The following is a 12,174-nucleotide window of genomic DNA, read 5'->3' as shown; positions in this document are numbered from 1 at the left end:
TGCGGCCCAATCGGCCTTCCAATCCGGCCCGCGACGACCCCCGCCGCCCGCTGCCGCCGCCCGCTGTCACGGCGCGCGGCGCAGCGACGATCTAAAAAATCGGCAAAAAATCGCCGAAAATCCTTTGTGCGCATGCGTATGGGCCTCTCCTGACCCGGAAGAGGTCATTTCTGGTGCACTTCCGGGTCAGGGGAGGCCCATACGCATGCGCACAAGCAATTTTCGGCGATTTTTTTTCCGCCCGTGTGCGTGTGCGCACGGGCGCGCACTCCCCCGCCCTCCGGCCCGCTGCGCGCGCACTCCCCTGCCCTCCGGCCCACCGCGCGGGCGGCGCGGCGGGCACCGGCCCGCCGCACGGTAAGTCTGGGGACCCCTGGTATACAGCTTTGGATTTCTTTACTCCAATGAGGGCATGGTGCTCATGTATGTGACTAAAATTGTTCTGAATGAGGAACCAGGCTTTTGCAGTTACCGGTATATGTGAAGCAAAAGCCTGAAGGTGGCATAGCACAGGGTTACAAGTTTTGCAGGTTAAATGTGGTGAATTTGACCCACATTGACCTCCATTTTTCCTGAGGTCTCCCCAAAAAAGCATTGCAAGCAGCCTGTTTGCTGGTGGTTGTGGAAATTCAACATGCTCCTGTAAACAGCTGAGTTCATCACACTTTGCTTGTTGATTTGGCTTAGGCAGGAACTACTGTAGATTCTTCCACTCTTGAGTTACTTTGCTGAAATCCCCCTCCTTCCCATTGGAAAGGTTAATCCTGTTATCATGCAGATTTTCCCTTAGTGTTTATAATCCTCGCATTTTTTTTGTTTGTTGTTGTTGTTGTTGTTGTTGAACAAACCCTTCCCTTAACCTCGCTGAGGACTTAGCTGTAAATTGGTCCATCTCACCCGAGGAGATGACACCTATTCCCAGTAGTGATATGCTCCCCATCATAAAGATAGGACTTGTTTCTGTGCAAATTCAGTTATTTCTTCCTGATAAGTATTTCTTCTTGATGCTGGGCGTGGGGGTGGGGGAAGCGCAGGGTCACTCCATTTGGAAACACCTGTGGGAGAAGTGTAAGCTTAGAGACCCTGCCTGGTATCTCCTTTTCTGAAGGAAAAAAAGAGCTGAAGAGTTGCCCATAAACAGCAGGAACCTAAATGCACCCAGCATTGAAAAACACATGCAGGATGTTTACAAGAGACCCATGTTATTAGGACTCATAGAAAAATCTTACAAAACAAGTTATTGGGCCAGGAATTTATATCAGCTGATAAAGTTAAGAAAAGAGGGGTAGTCATCTATGTAAAGGAAAAATATAATCCTAAATTGCTGTTTAAAGATGAAATAGGGAGATATATCGCAGTGGAAATATCTTTGCAAGGCGAAAAATGTTTGATACTTGGAATTTACGCACCAAATGAAGCTAAATCAGATTTTTTTAAGAATATACATACTGCGTTGTTGGAGTATTTGGATTATAAGATTATAATGATGGGAGATTTTAATGGGGCTGTATCAACTATGATGGATAGAACTCAAAGACAAAAAATATCTAATGACGGTAAGCTTCCAAAAACATTTTTCGATCTGGTGGAGAGTTTGGACTTAGTAGATGTTTGGAGGCTAAGAAATCCATTGGAAAAAGAGTTCACCTTTTTCTCGGACTCGCAAAAGTCAGGAAGTAGATTGGATTACATTTGGATTACCAAGGACTTATGTCCAAAAGTGACAAAAAGCGAGATATGCCCCAGAACCTACTCAGACCACAACGCAGTTTTGATGGAGCTGAAACAGTATCTGCAGGGCTCTTTTAGATGGAGAATGAATGACTCTTTATTGAGAAATGAACAGATAATTAATAAGGCCCAGAAGATGTTGAAAGATTATTTCGAATTAAATTTGAATAAAGGGCAGAATATTACAGTGGTGTGGGACGCCAGCAAAGCAGTAATGAGAGGATTTTTGATCCAACAGAATACAATTTGGAAGAAGAAGAGAAATGAAAAGAAGGAAAACATTTTGGATAAATTGAAAGAAAAAGAAAAAAAATTGAGAGATAATCCGAAAAGTCAGGAAGTCCAAAAAGAAATAAAAGCTTTGCAGGTGCAGTATTCCCAAATAATAAACGAGGAAATAGAATGGAAAATTAGAAGAATGAAGCAAAGATCCTTCGAATCGGCTAATAAATGTGGGAAATTGTTGGCCTGGCAGTTGAAAAGAAGACAAAAAGAGAATACAGTTATTATGATTATGGATGAAGGAAAATCTATTGAGAACCCTGCAGAGATAAGGAAATGTTTTACAAAATATTACAAACAGCTATATAAAAGGGAAAAAGAAGATTTAGATGGGATAGAGAAATTTATAAAAGAATATGGACTGCAGAAAATTCCAGTACAACAAAAGAACCTACTGAATGGACTGATTACAAGACAAGAGATTGAAATGGCAATTCAGGAATTGAAAAGCGACAAAGCCCCAGGACCGGACGGACTTACCTCCAAATATTACAAAACATTAAAAAACTGGTTGATACAACCATTAATGGAGGTAGCAAATGAGATTTTAGGGGGGGGGGCAGGGCACCAGAGACTTGGAAAGAAGCCTTTGTCTCTCTGATACCAAAACCGGATGTGGATAAGACTCAGGTTAAGAATTATAGACCAATCTCCTTATTAAAAAATGGAGGTTGGCAAAAATTTTGTTAATGGGCTTAATGGTATTTATTCTGAGCAAAGAGCGAAGATTATTGTAAATAATGTGGTATCAGAAGAGATAAGAATTGAGAAAGGAACAAGACAAGGGTGCCCACTCTCCCCCCTGTTATTTATTTCTGTCCTAGAGGTTTTGCTGAATATGATAAGGAGCGATGAAGGTGTCAAAGGGATTACAGTGGGTTCGAAACAATATAAGTTAAAGGCCTTTGCAGATGATTTAGTATTGACTTTGCAGAATCCCGAACAGAGTGCAGTGAGAGCACAGCAGATAATTCAAGAATTTGGCAGTGTGGCGGGTTTTAAGCTGAATAAAGGGAAAACTAAAGTATTGGATAAAAATTTGACACTACAAGAGAGACAGAATATAGAGGAATGCACAGGATTGAAGTGTGTAAAAAAGGTGAAATATCTAGGAGTTAATATGACGTCAAAAAATTTGAACTTGTATAAAGATGAGATATAAGGATTTGCTGGAAAGGAAAACTCCTAGGTGGATTTCACCACTTGAGGCAAAGAAACCTAAAAGGACAAATATGGATGAGAATCGGTTAAAATACAAAGACATTTTGATGGAAGTGGGAAACCACTTTAAGATAAGACCATATGAACAATTGAAAGATAGGTTGAGCGACTGGTTTCAGTATATGCAGATAAATGAAGTATTCAAGCTAGATAAAAAATTAGGATTCCAATCAGAAAAATCGAAATTAGAGACGGAGTTATTAGAGACAGACCACAAGAATTTGTCCAGAATGTATAATTTGTTGCTAGAATGGCATTTGAAAGACGAGCAAACAAAATCAGTTATGATTGAATGGGCCAAGGATCTGGGTCATAATGTGATGATGTCGGAGTGGGAAAAACTGTGGAAGAAGGGTATGAAATTTACGGCTTGTACGGTGTTAAAGGAAAATTTGATGAAAATGATGTATAGATGGTATCTGACGCCGGTCAAGTTAGCTAAAATGTACCACAAAAGCGACAATAAATGTTGGAAATGCAAGCAGGATGTTGGCTCATTCTACCATATGTGGTGGACATGCCCTAAGATAAAAGGCTTCTGGGAAATGATTTATAATGAATTGAAAAAGATGTTTAAAAACACATTTTTGAAAAAACCGGAAGCCTTTTTGCTTGGAATAATTGGGGAAGAAATTCCCAAGGACGATGTTAATCTGTTCATGTATGCCACCACAGCTGCTAGGATTTTAATAGCAAAATATTGGAAAAAAGAGGAATTGCCTTCGAAGCAGGAATGGCAAATGAAAATGATGGACTACATGGAATTGGCAGAATTGACAGGAAGACTCCGGGACCAGACAAATGACAAAGTTTTTAAAGACTGGAAGAAATTTAAAATGTATATAGGGAATGTATTTGATAACTAGAGTTGGAATATCCAGGAAAATAAAGAGGTTAAGGCATTAGGGAAATAATAGAAGATTAAAAGTTTGAAATTAGGGTAGATGATATGAAGATGAATTACTTTTGAAGTTTCTAAAGGGATTACATGATGGGTAAGAAAGATGATTTAGAAACTGCTATAGAAGTTTATAAAAATGAAAATCAGATAGTAGGGAATTGGGGAAGCCGGAAGACAATGTTTATTAAAATGGATGAGAAATGATATATTTTTCTGTTATATGTTGTTTGATTTTTGTATTTTTGTATTTTGTATTTTGATGTTTTTTGTATTTTGTATGTTTTGTTGATAAAAGATTAATAAAAAATATATTAAAAAAAAAAGAGTAAGCAACTAAGCGAAATAAAGCCATGGAACGCTTAAAAAAGAAAAAAGAAAAACACATGCAGGAAATAATATGTAATAAGTACACTACAGATACTGTATGTTAATAATTGTATAACAAAAGCAACAGTCCACACAGTGCAAAATGCCAAGTGCACAAATTATAAGGGTGTTACCAGCACTGGTGGGTGTGAAGGAAAATGGCAATTAACTCACCTACAGACAGTACTGCTAGATCAATTCAGCTAAATTTATTGAGAGTTTGCAAACAAAGTGTAGCCGGTGAGTCATTTTTCTGGGAACATAGGGAGATGCCTTATGCCACAACAGCCCGTTGGTTTATCTAGCTCAGTGTTTCTCAACCTTTTTTGGGCCACGGCACACTTGTTCCGTGAAAAAAATCACGAGGCACACCACCATTTAAAAAGTTAAAAAAATTAACTCTGTGCCGCCCTATATTATAATTATGACTGTAAGAAACACTTGCCAAATATTGCTTTCCGTCGGGTTAGTGTTGTGTATTGGCGGCCGCCAGGCTCGTTTGCACTGAGCTTTGGGAAAGAGGAGGAGAAATATTGCTTTCCGGCGGGTCAGTGCTGTTTATTGGCGGCCGCCAGGCACGTGACAATGCAAATCGCCCTTCTCGTCACCGCACGTCACGGCACACCAGCCAGCGTCTCGCGGCACACTAGTGTGCCGCGGAACAGCGGTTGAGAAACGCTGATCTAGCTCAGTGCTGTCCCCACAGACTGGCCATGGCTTTCTGCAAGAAAAGCATGTGCTTTGTCTCTGAGCCATATTCCTTCCTCTGACTGGGACCCTCTAGAAGTCTCCTGGTGTCTTCAAAAGATAGTGTTCCTGCATCTAATAGTCTAGATACTTACTAATTTGACTGCACCCAAGCAGAAAAAAGAGGCAACAAAAATATAATTAAACCAATTAGATCTAAGAGTGAATGTGGGGTGTTATCTGCACATCCAATCAGATCTCATAGTAAGCATTCCTTCTCTCACTTTATCAATGAAAATGTTTTTTTGAATTTATTTATACAGTCATACCAATTAAGTACGCTTCGGTTTGAGTACTTTCAGTTTAAGTACTCCGTAGACCCGTCTGGAACGGATTAATCAACTTTCCATTACTTTCAATGGGAAAGTTCGCTTCAGGTTAAGTACGCTTCAGGTTAATTATACTCATACTTCGGGTTAAGTACGCTTCAGGTTGAGTACTCCGTGGACCCGTCTGGAACGGATTAATCCACTTTCCATTATTTCAATGGGAAAGTTTGCTTCAGGTTAAGTACATACTTTCGGAACCAATTATGTACTTAAACCGAGGTACCACTGTACAGGTGACAGTGCTTCTGTAGCTGGTAAATTATTAGAGGGGGAATGATCCACTCATATATATATCGCCTGTTTGTTCTGCTCAAACAAACGGCATGTTTTTGAACATAAGATACCTTTGGGAGTTGGTGGGGGTGGAAACATTTTTTAAAATAAATAAATAAATTCCACTGTTAATTTTTTCAATGGAAAACTTTCAAGCTTTTCTTGTGATTTCCCTCAGGTTCAGTAGGTGACTTGGTAGGTAAAGTAGTAAGTGCATAGGTTCCTCTAACACCTTGCCTGCATAGGTTCTTCTAACACCTTGCCTGCCTCCTATGTCCTTTTTAGGGTGGCACAGATCTGGAGAAGCACCGGGACCTTTTGGTTGCAGAAAATGTGCGTCTGAAACAAGAGATGAAGATGTGTGAGGCACAACTGCAGGAGCTCAAGAAGAAGCATCCTGTGAAATGCGTGAACTGCGAGCACAGCCAGGTAAAAAGAGTTGCTTCTTTCTGCTGGGGTGGGGCTGCAGGCTGCTCAGCTCAGCTGCAGTCATGTTCATTATATGGCATATTCATTCCTCCCTGTTTACTACTCAGGAGAATGTGAAGTTGCAGGAAAAGCTGGCCCAACTAAAGCAAGAAGCAGAAGAGGTGAAAGGGCGCCTGTCAGAGCTGGACCTAGAAGTGGAGCAGAAAACCAATCGCCTGGCTGAGGTGGAGCTCCGGCTGAAAGACTCCCTAGCAGAGAAGGCAGAGGAGGAGGAACGGCTCAGCCGCAGACTGAGGGATAGCCAGGAGACAATAGCCAGCCTCAAAGCCCAGCCTCAGCAGATTAAGGTGAGGCAGAATAGCTTGCTGTGAAGGCTTTAGTCCAGGGGTCCCCAAACTTACCCGGCTTCGGGCCGGTTCCTCCGGCGCCGATCGTGTGGTGGGCCGGGGGAACACGTTCCCATACGCGCACACACTCGCTTTTTCTGGTGTGGCGCGGCACCGGAAATGGCTTCTGCGCAGGCACAGACATCATTTCCGGTGCACTTCTGGGTCAGCGCGGCACCAGAAATAGCTTGTGTGCATGCGTATGGGAGCGCGTCCCCCCGCCCTACGGCCCGCGCGTGCACACAAGCTATTTCTTTCACCGCGCCGACCCGGAGATGGGCAACTGCACCGCGGTGTGCCAGTAAGAGCGGGCGGTGGGGGTTGTCGGGGGCCGCACAATTGGCTCGCGTGGGCCACATCCGGCCCTGGGCCGTAGTTTGGGAACCCCTGCTTTAGTCCATGAGTTTCCTCAAAGTGAAACTGCTTGAAGATTTCATCATTCCCCAGAAGAGCTTCAGTCAGAGATCCAGAGTATCTCTTATTTTCATACGGAGTTGTAGAGTTGGAAAAGACCCTAAAGTTCATCTATAATTAACAGTATCCGTGTCTCACTTCTGTAGCTGTGTTTCTTGCTTTTCCTCCCCCAGTATGTAATCAAGACCGTGGAAGTCGAGTCCTCAAAGACCAAGCAGGCCCTCTGTGAAGCCCAGTCCCGGAACCAGTACTTGCAAGACCAAGTTGGGATGCAGAGACAGGTGCTGAAAGAGATGGAACAGCAGCTGCAGAGCTCTCAGAAGGCAGCAGTGCAGCTCAAAGCTCAGGTGAGCACTTTCTGAGTGTGGAAAAAGAGAAACAGAGCTCAGGCAACTTGTTCAAAATGATGCAGGTGGAAAGAACAGGAAGTGCTAAGGATGCTTCTTCATTTGTTGGTGTTTTCTTCTCTGCTTTTGGTCCCTTGCAAGAGACTTATGCATTCTTTAGCTTCTAGGTCCCCCTCTTGCTGTACTTCTGCAGCAGTATCCTCTTCCTCCTCTCTAGGCTCTCTACCTGCTGCTCCAGGGCCCTATTTCCAGTTCTCTCTCTCAAGCTTCACTGGTGTGCCCAGGGAGGATCGTTTGCAACCTGTCCCTGGGTCTTAATGCCTTCCTGTCGGCAGCAGAAGGGACTTTTTTGATGGATGTTAGAGGAGGGATGGGGGAGAAATTCCATTAAGTTTCCATTTAAAGGCAAACCTACCACATGCATGCTTTCTGAAACCATACTTGAACTGAAACAGCTGTCCTTTGAAATTCACAATTCTCAGATTTTAGTACGGTTCTCTAGCCAAATAATGTGTTCAAAAATTCATATACCGTACTAGGATAATGTTTGCACACAAATGCATATAACTGTGAAAATAACATACAAATATAATTTTATTAGGGGAAATTGCACACAAAAATGTGTGTCATAAGAAGAAATTCAGGTTAAGATGCTGTTCATAAGATTTTTTTATTTTTTTAAACTGCAAACCCATGTAGAAATGTGGGTAACTGAACATAAGATTGGAAAAATGAGAAACAGAGAGGAAGTGATTGGAGAGATTTGCCTGCTCTAGAGGAGAGGGAAAGTGGTATCCTGGCCTATTCACCCTGACAGGTTCCTTTGCTGTGTTTCCTAGGTTACGTTGTATGAGTCTGAGTTGGAGCGGGCCCACGAGGAGATGCTGGAGGAGATGCAGAATATGGAGGAGGACAAGAATCGAGCCATTGAAGAAGCATTTGCTCGAGCCCAGGTAGAAATGAAAGCTGTCCACGAGAACCTGGCAGGTGAGTATCTTCAAGCTGGCCAAACATTTCTCTCAAGGGCTTGGTTTGGCTTTTGAAGAAGCAGCTGCCTTTCAGTTCAAAGATCATTTGAGCCAGCGTCTGCCTTATGGTGGTTTTGTTTAAGGAGGAGAAATGGTTTTTGCAAATGAAAATGGGAAAATGTATGAGTCTGTAGCGTTGCCTAAATGAACATTTATTCATCTCCGTAGGAGTGAGGACAAATCTCCTGACTCTCCAGCCAGCTCTTCGAACCCTTACAAATGATTACAATAGCCTGAAGCGACAGGTCAGAGAATTTCCTGTTCTCCTCCAAGAAGCCCTACAGAGTGCCAAGGCTGAGGTCAGTCCGGCAGCAAGATTGTCCCACTTCCAAATCTCAGGGCTGATTCCCACCCTCTAAATGGTGTGGTGCTGCACCTTCCCTGTTGTTTGTAAAGTTCCTTTTTAATTATGAGTGGCTCAGTTGAGATGAGGAGATCTGGATGAGATGAGGAGTAAGATTCTCCACCTCGCAGTGTGACATATTCCCCCTAATTCTTTTGTCCTCTCTTGAAAGATTGGCCAAGCCATTGAAGAGGTGAACAGTACAAATCAGGAGCTCCTGAGGAAATACCGCAGAGAACTGCAGCTCCGGAAGAAATGTCACAATGAACTTGTGCGGTTGAAAGGTTTGTGGGTCCCTATGTATGGGTTCCTTGATGCATGGCATAGATGCCACTTGACGGCTGAGGCTATCTGATAGGAAGCTGAGGTGGTGTTCCCAGCTTGAGAGTTGGGGGAGCCTTTGCAGTGGAAATATCTTCCTATCTCTTATGCAAGGGATGTTCATTGTGGCTCAGGTGGTTTTGCTGATGGCTGTCTGGTAGACAGTGTGGATTTGCACACATTCTGCTTCACCAAAAACAATGTTCTGAACCTTGGCCTGCCCCTAAATGCCATTTGGAAAGATGGTTCTTTTGGAATATAGCTTAGTGGTTGAGATAACCATCAGCCACTGTGATTCTCTGTGGGGTGGCCTAGGAGCCTAGAAGCCAGCTGTTCTCAGATTTATAAAGCTATAATTTCCCTTTAAGGCAATATCCGTGTGTTTGGCCGTGTTCGGCCAGTATGTAAAGAGGATGGCGATGGGCCAGAAGCTGCCAGTGCGGTGACATTTGACCCTGATGATGATGCCATCTTGCATCTGATGCACAGAGGGAAGCTGGTATCATTTGAACTTGACAAGGTTTTCCCTCCTGAAGCAACACAGGAAGATGTAAGTATAGTCACAGTGTCCTCCTATTAAGTTAGCAAGAATGTCTGTTGGGTGAGAGAAGCAGGAACGTAGCTTGAAGGGAAACGTCTCATTTGTTGAGTTACTTAACTAGGTAGGAATGTGTTTACCAGCAGGCAAATTAGACATGTTGCTGTTGCTGTAGTATCTCATCTTCCTCCTTTATATGTAAAGAGGTTGTGATTCATTTAGTTTGGATTTAGTAGTTTCATGGATATGTATGAGCCTGATGGCAGCAGAGTAAAGTACTCTGCCAATGCCTTACGCAAACTTTGTTTTAAAGGTCTTCCGGGAAGTTCAAGCCCTGATCACATCCTGCATTGATGGTTACAATGTTTGCATTTTCGCCTATGGCCAGACAGGTGCTGGCAAGACATACACAATGGAGGTGAGCTGCTTTTCAGTTGCTTTTTAAATGATTTGCTGATTCTGCAGTTTCCATAGCCCTGTTGTGGGGTTGTTCAGCTAGTGCTAAATGCCTGTTTGGAGGGGGGGACTGAATACAAAGCCCATATTTACATGTCTATGAATGTGTTTCCAAGTTCAGTTCAGGATGGTGGTTCTGACCTTTTAAAGGCATCCTAGGCATCCTTGGACCCACATAACTTGGGAAGCACCTTCTCCCTTATGAACGTCCCCAGTTATTCACACCACCCTAGGAGGTCTTACCCCATAGGATATTCATTTGGCTAGTCCCTAAAATGTGGCCCTGCAGCTGCTCAATGCTCTTCCAGAGGTTTTCAGGCTGCATCGTTGTGCAATTTTAGGTTACAAAAGAAAATACTCCTTCCTGCTCTTACTCGTTACAGGGGTGGAGTATACAGGAAAGGGTTACCTCTTCTTTTGGAAGGCTGTGTCAAAACTAGGAGTAAATAAATCTGGTTACCTGTGGTTAACTGGAAAAGGAGGGAACCTTCTCACAAGTCTTGATTCCTCCTTCACTGGAAGAGCAGGGTTAATCCTTTGCTCTCACCTGCTGTGCCTCAAGGGGTAGGAGTGGTCCAATTTCCTTTCGTTCTTTTGAAAATATCAGTTGCTATTTAGGCTTTCTGGCTGCTGTTTGGGACAGACTGTGTTGTGTAGTGTTTCCATGTTTGCTGAGGGGGGGTTGTGGTATTCAAAATACTACCTTTTAGCCTTTATAAGGTTTTATTATTTTTGCATTTTTACAGAAAAACTGTGTGTCCCCCACTACTGGGGATGGCAGGGAGATGGATAGAGGGAAGGGAAATTGATGACTGTACTGCAGAGTGAGTCAGTGATGGTGTGCTGGATTGCCTGACATTAGCGTGTGTGTGTGTGTTCACACGCGTGCGCACACACACACTTTCTGGTGTTCCTTTCTTCTTAAGTAATGTTAAGGAACATGATGTCCTCCCTTCCATTTTCCTCACCAGGGAACTCCCGAAAACCCAGGAATCAACCAGCGGGCACTGCAGCTTCTCTTCTCAGAAGTGCAGGCAAAAGCTTCCGACTGGAACTACCAGATCACTGTCAGTGTGGCTGAGATCTACAACGAAGCCCTCAGGTAACCGCAGGATGCCAAAGACCTCTAGTCTCTAGATTCAAAACCCTAGGGTTTGGAATGTCCCAGAAAACAATTTCAGTGGCAGAACAGCTTGTGCTTTCTGCAGGAGAAGCGGCCCCACCCCATATAACAAGGGAATGCTTCATGAAAGTCCAACCTTCTGGCTCCAGTGGTGTTGATGGATGTGCCGATAGGCAGCTTTAATATGCCTATTCAGATGCTCTGGAAACTAGCTCTGGTGTTGAAGCAAGTTTCAGAACTGAACCCTGAGACAGAATTAGCTCTTGCAGTGGCAACTCTGCAAGCTCTGAAAACCCTGTTTTCAGAATTTAGTTCCTCTTGGGTAGCTGCGCTCTTGGCCAAGGCAGTTCATTGTGACTTGTTAGAATTTGTTCAGCTAAAATTTTTTCTTTGGCTGAGGAATACTTGTTCCATGGTTCTTCCCTCTATTAGCTGTTCTCTGCCTCTGTTCAAAGCACTTAGAATGGTGTTGGTATTGGACACTCAGGTTGAAGAACACTGTCCTCCTGCAATTTGTAACTTGGGGAGGATGAAACCGCTCTTTGGGCAAGGGACCTGATCCTGCTGCAAGAAAACCAATGTGGGGGTTTTCTTTTAGCAATCAAATATTAGGTGTCTATTTATTACTGTTTCTTCGGCAACCGTCTCCCACCTACTGCATCCCTAACCCATCTTTCTGTGCTGAAAAAGTGTCCTTTTGGAGCACATAGCCTTACAAAGATCTTGCTTGCCTCTCTCAGAGACCTGCTTGGAAAGGAGCCCCAGGAGAAGTTGGATATCAAACTGTGCCCGGATGGTAGTGGACAGCTCTATGTGCCAGGCCTGACAGAGTTCCCTGTGCACTGTGTAGAAGACATCAACCAGGTTAGAAAACGGGCAAGGAAGCTTCACTTTGAATAGCAAGTCAACCACCCCCCAGTCTAGGTCCAGGCAAGGGAA

At 43.5% G+C, this 12,174-nt stretch overlaps 1 protein-coding gene across 14 annotated transcripts in view; it reads left to right on the top strand.

The window, feature by feature from the left end:
* The window catches only part of KIFC3 (kinesin family member C3), a 42,001-nt gene that overhangs the window by 24,308 nt on the left and 5,519 nt on the right, over positions 1-12,174 (top strand). For all 14 annotated transcript variants that reach the window (XM_035118659.2, XM_060275906.1, XM_060275907.1 and 11 more), the window contains 10 exons: positions 6,136-6,279; positions 6,387-6,626; positions 7,253-7,426; positions 8,266-8,413; positions 8,623-8,753; positions 8,970-9,081; positions 9,487-9,668; positions 9,970-10,074; positions 11,084-11,214; positions 11,976-12,099. In XM_035118659.2, the coding sequence (XP_034974550.1) occupies positions 6,136-6,279; positions 6,387-6,626; positions 7,253-7,426; positions 8,266-8,413; positions 8,623-8,753; positions 8,970-9,081; positions 9,487-9,668; positions 9,970-10,074; positions 11,084-11,214; positions 11,976-12,099 (1,491 nt within the window). The remainder of the gene's footprint in view (positions 1-6,135; positions 6,280-6,386; positions 6,627-7,252; positions 7,427-8,265; positions 8,414-8,622; positions 8,754-8,969; positions 9,082-9,486; positions 9,669-9,969; positions 10,075-11,083; positions 11,215-11,975; positions 12,100-12,174) is intronic.

The sequence above is a fragment of the Zootoca vivipara genome, chromosome 6 (assembly GCF_963506605.1).
Source record: "Zootoca vivipara chromosome 6, rZooViv1.1, whole genome shotgun sequence".
NCBI classification, from domain to species: Eukaryota; Metazoa; Chordata; class Lepidosauria; order Squamata; family Lacertidae; genus Zootoca; species Zootoca vivipara.
The sequence above is the reverse complement of the archived record's forward strand: the minus strand, read 5'-3'. Positions and strand labels throughout refer to the sequence as shown.